General features: G+C 39.3%; 1 protein-coding gene across 1 annotated transcript; it reads right to left on the bottom strand.

The window, feature by feature from the left end:
• Positions 1-7089: 7089 nt before the first annotated feature.
• Positions 7090-8415, bottom strand: LOC148904393 (uncharacterized protein F54H12.2-like). Its single transcript, XM_089025379.1, has one exon. It carries the CDS (start codon positions 8413-8415, stop codon positions 7090-7092), a length of 1326 nt encoding a protein of 441 aa, XP_088881505.1.
• Between the last annotated feature and the right edge of the window lie 3926 nt (positions 8416-12341).

The raw sequence follows: 12341 nt of genomic DNA, 5'->3' as shown, positions 1-12341 counted from the left end.
ACAAAATCAAAGACGTAAAATTCCTCCTCATTTCTTTTTCCAGAGCAGCTTATTGTGTTAATTTTCCGAGATGATTCCAAGCTATAGGTTGCTATCAATAGACGTCACTTCCGGTAATAGCTCTTTTTTGATGGCTTGTAGAATCCTGGAGGTTGTTTTGATCTCTTGTTTTCTGGTTTGATGTCGTGGAAATAGTCAAATACAATAGTTTTAGGACTTATTTTGATATGTTTTGACTTAGCATCCGCTAGTTGCCCCCCAGTCAACCGCTTGTTTGCCCCCCAGTCAACTCCAAAAAGTCATGTGATTGATAGTACGCAATTTGTCGGCTTTTGTTACCTAATTCATTCACAATAAAATCTTATTTGAAAATGATTACGTTGTCCCTATTTAGATCATAGTACGTTAATGGAGCGGAATGGTTTGGAAACTCCATAAGAACAAAGCTATTGTTTTGCGTTTTTTTATGTTGAACCGTACCATCACGTGATACTGACCCTGCACAATGGACAAAGCAAGTACGGCTGAAAATACTCATTTCCTTATTATTTTCATGTATGAACATTTTGAAAATGAAATTAAAACTTTTGTTCGATGACCAAAAACCATGCGAATAAATATTTCCGCGCAGATACAGCTAAGTTACTAGATGATAAATAAGAAAGCATGAAAAAGGACAATTTCCTATTCAATGAATAATTAATATTAATCATATAGGTTCAATTAACAAATAATAAGTATTTTAGAACGCTGTTTAGGGTTAAAAACTCCTATATTCCTGAATACTATGAACAAACGAACAACGTTTCACGCGGGATGTTGGGAGAACACAAGAGGAGCGTAGGAAACCACGACGCGTAGCGGATGGTTTCGAGCTTCTCGAGTGTTCTCCCAACATCCCAAGTGTTTTGATCGGAGTATCAAACACGGAAAACTGTTTTTGATCTGTTTTATATAATAACAAACGCACGAAAAGATCGAAAAAAAGCAAATTTAAGTGAATTCTCCCTACGTGCCGTCTTTTTCAAACTGACCAATGAGTGCGCGCGATAGATTAAAATCTGACAGTTGCAATACTTGCACGCGCTAAAATGACGACAGCGCGTTTTGATACTCTCATCAAACATGGTTTTCGACCAATCATATCGCGCGTAGTATCCCAATTATTTTATAAATTTACATAACTTTATCCATGACAATTATCTAAGTTCCTATTAAAGCTATCATGGAAGGGGTAAGCAAAACAGAGCTTGGCTCCAAATTAAGTGCAACCTAACAAAAATTTGAATTATAATAACAACAACAAAATATGACTAATTGTTAAGCAAGACCTTCTCCCCTAGCTATCCCCCTTAAAGCGAGCACCAGAGACAAAACAAACATCAGAAATGAAAAGAGCACCTCGTTATTAGTAACAGGGCCAACTATTAGGAAAAAATGGCATTTAATCTGAAATCAAATATCTTATAAGGATTTGTATAAAAAAAGTATTGTAAGGCAAGCTTTGCCATCCAGCACATTTTCCCATACAAATCCTTGAAACTATCTTTTTTTCTATTAATGTCATTTCCCCTCTTTTGTTTATTATGAGCGGATATTTCGCCTCCCTACTAATGTCGAGGTGCTCTCTGAACTTTTTTAGCTCCTTTTCACACAGCTACTCGTTTTAGGGGTAGGTCACGTGACCTGTTAGTACAAGTCGTCTGTTTTCCTTATTTTCCTTGACTAATATGTGATAATGTGAACAAAAGAATACAATAAAATATGGAGAAGTTGAAAGAAAATGCAGCTATGAAGTAAGACGGAACTTTATATTATTTTACTGTACAAACATAGTGTGGAATTTCATATGACACCAGCCAATGCATATTACGACTAGCCACTGCTAGCTTGGCTGGCACTTTGACAGGATGATCAGTTCAAGTCATTGTTTTACTTATGGCTCACCTTAATGAAAGTCTAACTGGTCTTTTTTTCGTAGAATCTTTTTCTATATCACACGAGATTTTGAAGCTAAAGAAACGGAAAACATGAACTATATAACTTTTCTTATTTCCCTTGATCAAAGACAAAGAAAATGTCGACAAAAAAGTAGAATATATAAAAATCAATCGTTGATTGGTTGGTTTGAGATTACTTGAGTTAAAGCGCGGCTAGGGTAGTGGGGTGGGGTGGGTAGGGGTGGGGTGGTGTGGTGTGGTGTGGTGTGGTGTGGGTAGGTGTGGTGTGGGTAGGTGTGGTGTGGTTAGGTGTGATGTGGTGTGGTGTGGTTAGGTGTGGTGTGGTTAGGTGTGATGTGGTGTGGTGTGGTTAGGTGTGGTGTGGTTATGTGTGTTGTGGTGTGGTGAGGTGTGGTGTGGTGGTGTGTGTGGTGGTGTGGTGTGGTGGTGTGTGGGGTGGGTAGGGTGGTGTGGTGTGGTTAGGTGTGATGTGGTTGGTGTGTGGGGTGGTGTGGTGTGGTGGTGTGTGGGGTGGGTAGGGGTGGTGTGGTGTGGTTAGGTGTGGTGTGGTGGTGTGTGGTGTGGTGTGGTGTGGTGTGGTGTGGTGTGGTGTGACTACTATACCCACAGCTTTGGACCCACCCCCCTCCCCTATCACTTTCGTGGTGAATTTTTAATTTCTGTATAAATTATCGAAAGGTTAATTTATTCATATTTCTTGTTTTCGCGCGCAAAAAAATTTTGGCTTTTTTATTCATGCAAGAACGATATTTTTCATTCCCTGTTTATCCCTTCCCGTAGACGAGAAAAAGTAAGAACACAGGATATGTTTTTAAAAATGTTTAATTATAAAAATAGGAGAATACAACATCATATGGAAGTTACTGGAGTTTTTTTCCCTTAATCTTTCTAAAAGTCAAATTGTCCACTAAGTTCTTGGATAAACTGTAATTTGCAAGACGGTGGTTGTTTCTCGGTACACTTCTTGTGGAGTAAGAGTGCCTTGCGTAAGTCCTTTTCTGGACTACTGAATGTTTCTTTGGTCTCGAGGATCTTGAACTGGTACCTTGGGAACATAGAAAAATTGCTGTAGGGCATTTTTACTACTGTACAACCCCCATCGAATTCAGGTATGTAGCAACATCTGGCCTTGGAATATTCGAAGAGCTGATTCCAAGGTATAAAGTTGGGATGAGGTTCTCTCGCTATAGGATTCACGATTTGGCACGCCAAGTCGTCAGTTAGCTCGATGAAGTAAACTTTCTTGTCTGGAATAGGAAACGCGCGGGTCTTGACTTGTTCTTGTTGGCGCATCAGTTCCACCATTCTTGCACTGTTGTTTTGATGATAAAGCTCTTCGAGATATCTCACCATCTCAGATTTTATTCTCGCGAATACGCCAGGTTCTTTTAGCTGAAGGGGGTGCTCATGCATCATGAAGTAGTAAGAGGCTTGTAAGAGTGTTGAGGAAGCAAGTTCGCTACGCATGCGAATCCAAGCTTTTTGAAAATTTTCCCTCCAGAAAGCTTCATCTGGTTTCCAATTCAAGAGTTCGTCAAGATATGGTCTTCGTCCTTTGGATTTTTCGATATCTTCCAATCTTACTTTGTTACCAAAGTACTTGCAAGAGTTATAAAATAAAAAGCGAAAGAATGCTTTTGCTTCCTTCATGATCTCGCACTCTTCACTTCGAAGTTTTAACTGGAACTTGAAGGTTTCTATGATCTTCTTGAGATCATTCATTGTCTTCCTATCTGTTTTGCGTTTGGTGGCTACAGGGTTGAGAACTCGCCCACTTCTCAGCTTCATGGTTCTTTTCTTAGGTCACGATACGGAGGCTTGTGTAAGAATGATGGAGAGTTGATGGCTATACGTATATGTTTTTTGTACGTGTATGACATCAGCATACATTTGTGTCACGTGTACGGCACCAGATCCCTTTTCGCAAATGCATAAGGCATGTTACCTTGCATTATCATTAATCAGTTTAAGCAGACGTTGAAAAAAGAAGTAGCGAAAACCAAAAATGGACACTGTTACGATCGTGAAGAAATTTTATACCACCATCGTGGAAGATAATTCACGGATTTGGACCTACGAGTTGGTTGAGACAGGAGAAAGATTTGAAAGTTTTTCACACGACGCCTATACAGCCTTCTATGACCATGTGAGGCAAAGAGAGCTGGATGACATGCTTGCCAACGTTGATCCCTCAGACGTTTTTCACGAAGAGGTCTTGCCTTTGAACCTCAACATTGCTGAGTGCCCCTACGTACCTGAAGATCCTCCCCCAAAGACGGGGAGGAATCAACAAATCGAAGATATTCTACTGAGAGCTTATGCTGATGTCCTGCAAAGAGACATATGCCACCTTGTGAACAAGAATTGTGAAGCCTGCGAAATTGATGACCCGTCACAAGACCATCACGACTGTTTAATGCTTTCGAGAGAAATCAAGGTGTATCGTTATTTTTTTGAAGCCTTGAAAGATGTGGATGACGACAAGGTGATGAAGATTTTTATGAAAAACATTGAAACTTTAAATCCTCCACTTAATGCGCTAGAGCTTTTGAAATATCAGTGTAAAGATAGCAGGGAAGATATCGTATCTAGCAGGAGGGAAGAGCTTGAAGACATTCTCATAGACGATCTTAGAGAATATTCAGAATGAATGTTTGATATTGTACGATGAGGAAAATAAAGATATAAAGTCTTGTAAATTCTTGTGTTCTTTTTATTTCGTTACTGCTTTGAACCATGACAGACATTCGAATTAAGACCCCCTCTAGTATCATGATCTCAGGTCCTTCTCAATGTGGAAAAACCGTCTTAACTTTGAAATTGTTGAAGAATTTAGATGAAAGTTTTGTAGGCGAAATGTCCAAAATAATATATTGTTACGGAGCTTATCAACCTAGTTTTACGGAATTTAGGGAGCAAGTACCTGGTATTGTGTTCGTGGAAGGATTTCCTGAGAATGTGCTTGATCTGTTTGAAAACCAACCGGGTATTTTGATCGTGGACGACCTGATGGCTTCATGTTCTAATGATCAGCGTATGGCTGACCTTATGACGAAACATTCTCACCACAGAAACATCACCGTGATTTACATTCTGCAGAATCTGTTTCCACCCGGCAAGTTTTCTCGCACTATTTCCCTCAACTGCCATTACATTTTTGCTTTTAAGAATTGTCGTGACTCTTTGGGTATTTCTAACTTGATTCAGCAGGCATTTCATGGGAAGCAGGATCGTCTTTATGCATTAGAAAGTTTCCAAGATGCAACCGATAAGCTGTATGGCTATTTGTTATTTGACATGCATCCAACCACGCCCGGTAGCTTTAGGCTTCGCACTTATATTTTCCCCAACGAACGGCACGTATCCTACGTAAGGCGAACTTAAAAAAGGTGAACATATTACCATTGTCTCATTTCATTTAGAATGTCGGATCGTGTAAGACGTAACCTAGATTTTCTCACAGTTTTAGCAAAGTGTAATAAGAAGCAGCGAAAGGCTTTACTTGAACATTGCGATAAGGACTTGTTGTTGACGATTTCTGAAATTACAATCAACGTGTTAAAGGGAATCGTAAGACTGTCACCGGCTCAGAAGGCGAAATTGGGGAGATTTAGGAAACAGCTCAGAACGATCGCAGATCGTCAAGTTTCACTGAAGCATAAGAAGCGCTACATGGTACAGACTGGAGGATCATTGTTGTTGTCACTTTTACCCCCGGTCATTTCAGTTCTAAAGGAGTTGTTTTTTTCGAAAGAAATGAAGTACTCTAAACGAATGGTTTTAGTACCTGAAGAATTCATGGACATGTTGGAACGCAAAGAGAACATTCAGACTGCACCCATGACAAAATCCTTGATTCGATTAGACAAAGAAATGGATGGTATACTAGAAGATGGAAAAAAGACCACAGGCGATAAAATAGCTCAATATCATCAAGACCTTCAACGATTTCTTGACATACAAGAGAAAAAAAAGCAGTTTATTCCTACTGTTAAGATTCACCAAGAGAACACGTCTAGAACCACCCCTCAAGAAGATGAACCAAGCAAGGACGAATCCCATCAACCAGGAGTCGTAGGAGAAAGACATTTATCAGACAACGACATATTGGAATCTGTTCCAAAGAACTCGCGCACCTTAGCCCGATCAATGATCAACCGTTTGAAAGCTAACAGGGAACACATATCGTGGAACGAAAAAGGCGAAATTTCTATTAATGACCATCCGATACCCGGTTCAAATATCATTGACTTGGTGAACGATCAGCTGAGGTCTAGGAAAGATTTTGATCCCAAGGGTTGGGAACTGTTTACACAATCGTTGGACAAGATAAACATGCCTAAGTATCTGATGCGAAACGAGAGACGTCGAAGCCATATTGCTCAGCTTCAGGGAAAACAAACTCCAGTTTCAGCTACGACCAATGATGGTTATCAATTTCCACCCACTCCACCATCTACGCCAAGGGGGATCAAGAGTCCAGTTTTCAGACAACGCAAGACCAAGCGCTTTTCCGATAATTGGATTACGTATTAGGAGATAAATATTTGTATGCGAGTGAAATGATTGAATAAACGCGTTACACAATGATACGTCTATCGTTTTTTATTGATTCTATTTTGCATACGAGTCAACGCTAACTGATGTGTTGTTTGTTTGAATCTTGCTCCTAAGGAACTAAGATACCTACGAGTAAATTCACTTACACGATGATCGTTAATCGACGTGTTTTTACTAAACGAGTTAACAATCATAGATAATGATTTTCCACGGTTTCTGTTCATGATAAAATAAAGACAAAATTGTCCACATGTACTTGAATTAAGACTTTGTAAAGAACGATGATTATATTTCCAACTTTTGGACTGTTTATCTAGAAAAGTTTCAAAATTTTCACGATAAAAGTCTGGTGGATTTCGGTAGGAGTCGAAAAATTCTCCCCTTTCTTTAGATGGAAAGTACATTGCCAACCAGTGTGATCCTTTTTCTTCTTGAGGGTCAGTATTGACGATAAGTCCACAGGGAAAGTGTTCAATGGTAATAGGTAGTGTGTCAGAGGCATACACTCCACAAAACTTATTGCGACTTTTGGGATCTTTTTCCATGACTTGTGTTAACTGTGAAGAGTTCATGATGTGTGATCGTACAGGACGTTTCGCTCTCGATCGATCTCGACAATGTTATCGAATTCCCCAATGCAAAACAAATTTATAGCTTCTGCCAAAGCCTGACTGAAGATGATCTCTAGTGAGAGATTGCCTCTTTGTTTGAGGCCTAAGTATTCGGACGCATCACATCCATCAGGTCGTAGATCGAATACGAAAAATCCGTATCCTTTGTGGTAATCATCACGGGTGATATGGTTCCCTGAATCATCATGGTACTTCCCCGTCCCTGTGAACAACGTCTGGAAACTTTCTAGGTACTTTTTGTCACTCCCTGTCAAAATCAATTTCAGCGGTTTAGATGGAGTTTGTTCACCATCAACATATACGCCAATGGACGATATGGAAAATAAATCCATGTTGAAGGGATTTGTTGTGTAACTTCCGTTAGTAGCGGCAGACTTGTTCATGAATACAATGAGTCGCTTGGGGATTTGTCCGTTAAACACATTATCTTTCACGAGGGAGGGTGTTGTTCCTGGTACGGTAAAGGACTTGCACATGGTTCTTGGGACGCCGTAAACAGCAGGAGCTTTACTCAAAGCTGATTCGTGAGCCATGATTACATGGTTAGCAATCTTGACTTTTCTGACCTTGAGTTTGATGGAAGTAAAACTTATCTTATATTCTTTTCCTGCTTCTGCAGACATCAGGAAATACTCAGGTTCATTTGGAACGAGTTTGATCTTTAGGTCTACGTAGCTCAAGAGATACTTTTGAATCATGAATACGTCACAGTACAGAGGTCCAATCAACTCAAACTCGGTGGACTCCTTGACGAGTGCATTTCGACTTTTGAAACCTGCATTTTTTCCTGTAGCGCCAACCCTAGCATCTTCGAATGCACCAGACGTATCTCCATACCACATGGCAGCTTGTAGTTGAGACTTTTTAGCACCCATTCCAAAGTTTAGGAGGGTCTTACTATAGCTTTCGGGACTGTAAGTGTTGGTTGAACTTGATACCAGTGTCGAACCAAAATAGACATCTACCTGCCGCCAAAGACTGTGCAGAAGGTTGTTCACGGGTCCTATTTTTTCGTCCGCATCAAGATCAGTACCATCTTTATGTTTGATGCGAGCGGACACGTAGAGTTGAGTGTAGGGGAGATGAACATAGTCTTCAGTACCAGGGATGTTAAATTCAACAGGTGAAGAACTACTAAGGGCTGAAATGGGTTGATATTCGATATCTGTCTTTTTCACTACACTATTTTGAGTTGGACTGACAGAAAATAAATCGAGTTCTTCCACCATGCATTCTTGTGAGCGAGGATGAATCAAGGCCATGTTGTGGTGACTTATCCAAAGATATCTTGAAATGTTCTCGGCTTAGTAGCTTTCGAAGTTGTGAGACTCTTTGACTTGGTCTTGCGTTTTATGCGTTTCGGTTTGGCTTTCGTTTGTTTCCGCTTTTTCGGTGGGACTCGACTCCTTTCTTGATGACCTTGCTTCCGCTTTTTACCGGTACCAGTTTGGCCATTTATTGCATTTTTTACTTGTGTTGTGACGTCACGTTTTAATTCCATTCCCGATTCTTTCAATCGATTTCGGAGAGAGTCTTGAAAGCGCTGACCCGCAGCTGCATCCGTTAGGACATTGGCACCAGTTTTTAGCGCAACCTTTCCAGCCTGTTTGGATGCGCTTGCTAAGAAAGGTAAAGCTTTTCGAAACAGGCTTCCGAAAAAATTTCCAATACCTCCTCCTCGTTGACCATATCCGCGTTGAAAAAGCTTTCCCGCGAAAAAGGATCCACCGCGCCCTTTTTGTTGTGCTTGGTTCAAATAGTAATTTTTGTAGAGTTCAGGGGGTGAAATGTGTTTCCGATTCATTTTCTTCTTGTTATACAAGGTATGATAGTTGCCTTTTCCTAAATGCAAGTTCACGACTACGCGTCCTCTCTGAAACTGAATCTTGCGACCTGATCCATCCCTTATATCGATCTTGATGTCTTGGAATTCTTTAGTTCCAACCGGGTAGTAAGTTGGAACATCGAAGGATTTGTAAATGGTGTCTCCATACTTTCCTTCTACAGGAAGGACTTTCAGCAACCTTGCTTTCGTATCTCCCACGATTTGATAGCTCACGATATCAGAATAGACGTACAAACACTGCATGCCTCCGCTGAGATCTCCAACAAAATCACCGTATTGAGAATGAGAGATTAAATTTTCTTCATTCCCGAAACCCAGGATTTGGGATAAATTGCTTGATAGCAACAACTTATATCTGTTTTTAAGGGTCACGAATACTTTTTCTGACCGAGGTTCGAATTTCAAGTGAATATTATCTTTTACATCTGCTTGTAGTTGATTGTTGATATGATCAATTAGGCTAGTTATTGTTTCATAATATCCCTTGGAAAGAATTACGGTGTCTGCTATCCCTGTTGGTAATTGGTAATATAAACGCTGCGAACTTTCTGTAATATTGTAGAACGTTCTTGGCCAAATGATACTTTGTAAACCAACTTCGTAATCACCTTCCAAGATGATAGGTTCTGGAAGATGAACGGTATAGCTAGTCAAAGTATTATCGCTATAGAGATCAAGGGAAGCATTAGAGGGCAAGAGCAAGAAAAACTGAGGTTCATCCATGTTAGCGATGTAAAGAAAAATGACAACAAGTTTGAAACACAAATAATTTTATTGATCTTTTACAAGTTGAAGTTCATTACCATACACAGTACCTTCGATTTCTTCCCCGTTTAAATCTTTGATTTGTAAACGGGGGGATTTCTCGCGATACGCTTTGAAATGACAAAAATTTCTTTCGTAAATGTGGTAGTGTACCCTTTTTCAAAGGTTCCTTTCAGTTTAGAAAGCCGAACCTTATCACCGACATGAAACTTAAACTTAATTGGACGCATCAATGAGATCCTTATCATAGAGATGTGCCAGATATGATCTTCGTTCTCTTGAGAGACCAGACTGGGCTTAGTCTTAATGGAAGTGTGATAAGTGTTGTTGTAGCTATGAAAAATGTCCTGCAAGACATCAGTGTACTTTAAAATATTCTTATGAGTGAAATACTTGTACAATTTTGCTTTCACAGTTTCGATCACGCGCTCCGCGATAGCACTTTTCGTCTCGTTACCGGTAGTAAAAAAGTGAATGTCATTTTTTTCTAAGAAGTTCTGAAAGCGTTTGTTTAAGAATTCTTTTCCATGGTCAGTCTGTAGTTTTTCTGGCTTCCTCCTTCCTTTCTTGAATATTTTTTCAAACCCTTGAATGATACATTCGCCTGTCTTCGCCTTCAGAGGTTCCCCCCATGCAAATTTCGATAGGACATCAATGGCAACTAATATGTATCTGTTCCCACCATTATATATTTTAATTTTCTGAATATCAATAAGGTCAGCTTGCCACTGTTCATCGACTCGCCCCACAATGATTCGATTTCTCTTAAACTTTTTCCGGGTTCGTCTGTGTAAAGTGTAAGTGTCTTGTGAATTTAACCAGTCATACACATGCTTCCTTGAGATTTTGCCTTTGCTTTCTTCCTTGACAGCACGATAAAGTTTTCGGGGCCTGTGAAACTTGCTGGATATTTTGGATCGTAATACAGTTTTTTTAGGAAGTTTCGAAGCGTTCTTTTCGCCATCCACAGAAGTAATGACAATAGTACTTCGACAGCACCCAACACGCATCTGATTTGTTTTAGAAAATGTCTCACTTTAATAGAGGGCAATGAAGAAAAACACCCCATTTCTTCGCAATGCTCGCAAGGAAATGAAGACTGATGCACACCGGATGGTAAGTTTTGTAGTTTTGCGTTGCTAGGAGACCGTTCAAAAAGTAATTTATTCGAAGACAGTGTACTTGGCGGTTTACTTTTTGATCCTTGAGTAAACACAATATTCATGGAGAATGCTAGCGCTCAAAACTCTTAACGTCCGGAGCAGAGAAGTGTTTTTATCAATGCATGAATTTATGAACAAGAGGATTTATGAACAAGAGGTGATCAAAATTAAGGTATGTGTGAAAATCTGTGCTTATGAAACTTACTACATCTATTGTTTGAGTGTGAGGAGTGGGAAAATCGCATGGGGTTCTGAGTCAGCTAGCAAACATGGGTTCTCAACAATTACTCCTTGTCACTTACTGCTTTGTCATTGCTACCGACAACTCCGAAGTGTATTTTCGTACCTGAAATATCCTATATTAATTGCTCTAAGATGAAACTTAATTCTGTCCCGAGATTTCTGTACCCGATGCCGTCAAGTACCGATCGTTGTCTCTAAGTCGGAACAACATCAGCTTTGTGAACACAACGTAACATGACCTTCCCTCATAATGTTCATGGATCTTCGAAATAATCCATTACACCTGCAAGCATTGCGTATGCATGTCTCCTAGTATCATCGTGATTAAAACTTGCGTAATTATTGCACTGGCAAATCTACCGATGCGAGTTCACCAGAACCATCAACACAAATGCTTTATCATATATGGAATACCAAAATCACACTCTGATTGAAACAACAACAACATTTATTATTTTCGTTGAAGCTGATGTTGAAGGATATTTTAGGAAACTGTCAACGTTGTGTTAAGAAAATCTCTTGATTTAAAATTAATATGAATTACTACTAATAACATAATTTATATAAACGTTATTCACATCATGTTGAGTCTATGTACTTGATTCAAACTATCCTGATTATCAATTGCAAAAAATTTAGCAATCAAACCTATAAACCTATGAATATAGTAGTGTTTGTGATAAGGTTTTGGTAACAATATGTTGCCACGACATTAGCAATTGTCAAACGTTGTGTTGAGAAAATCTCTAGATTTCAAAGTACTAGGCATTTCTCCAAATTACTAGGAGATTATCATGCTAAACCTTATTCAAATGATTGTAAAGTAATATGATCTTGACTTACTTAAACCATCTTTCACTCGGAATTGTAAAATGTTGATTGTAATCAAATTATCAAGCTAGGAAATAATCGTCATATGTGTAAAACTTAAATTCGAGCAACTGTTACGAAAACTACGACTAATGCTAAAGAAAAACTGATTGAATATTAATGAAATAACATATCCATAAGAGGGATATCATGGTCAAAAGTTTAATTTCATGTTGTAGTGCTCTGTAAAAGGAAGGATCCTCGAAGTGGTGATTGGCATCATCTGCAATGAATCTATGTCTTCATGGTAAGTTCATCTTCGCTTCTTCTGAACGGAGAACATCAAATCAATATCAACATA

Source organism: Actinia tenebrosa, unplaced genomic scaffold (genome assembly GCF_029948245.1).
Source record: "Actinia tenebrosa isolate PJP-AT-01 unplaced genomic scaffold, QUT_ActTen_1.0 utg1515__unscaffolded, whole genome shotgun sequence".
Taxonomy (NCBI): Eukaryota; Metazoa; Cnidaria; class Anthozoa; order Actiniaria; family Actiniidae; genus Actinia; species Actinia tenebrosa.
The sequence above is the reverse complement of the archived record's forward strand: the minus strand, read 5'-3'. Positions and strand labels throughout refer to the sequence as shown.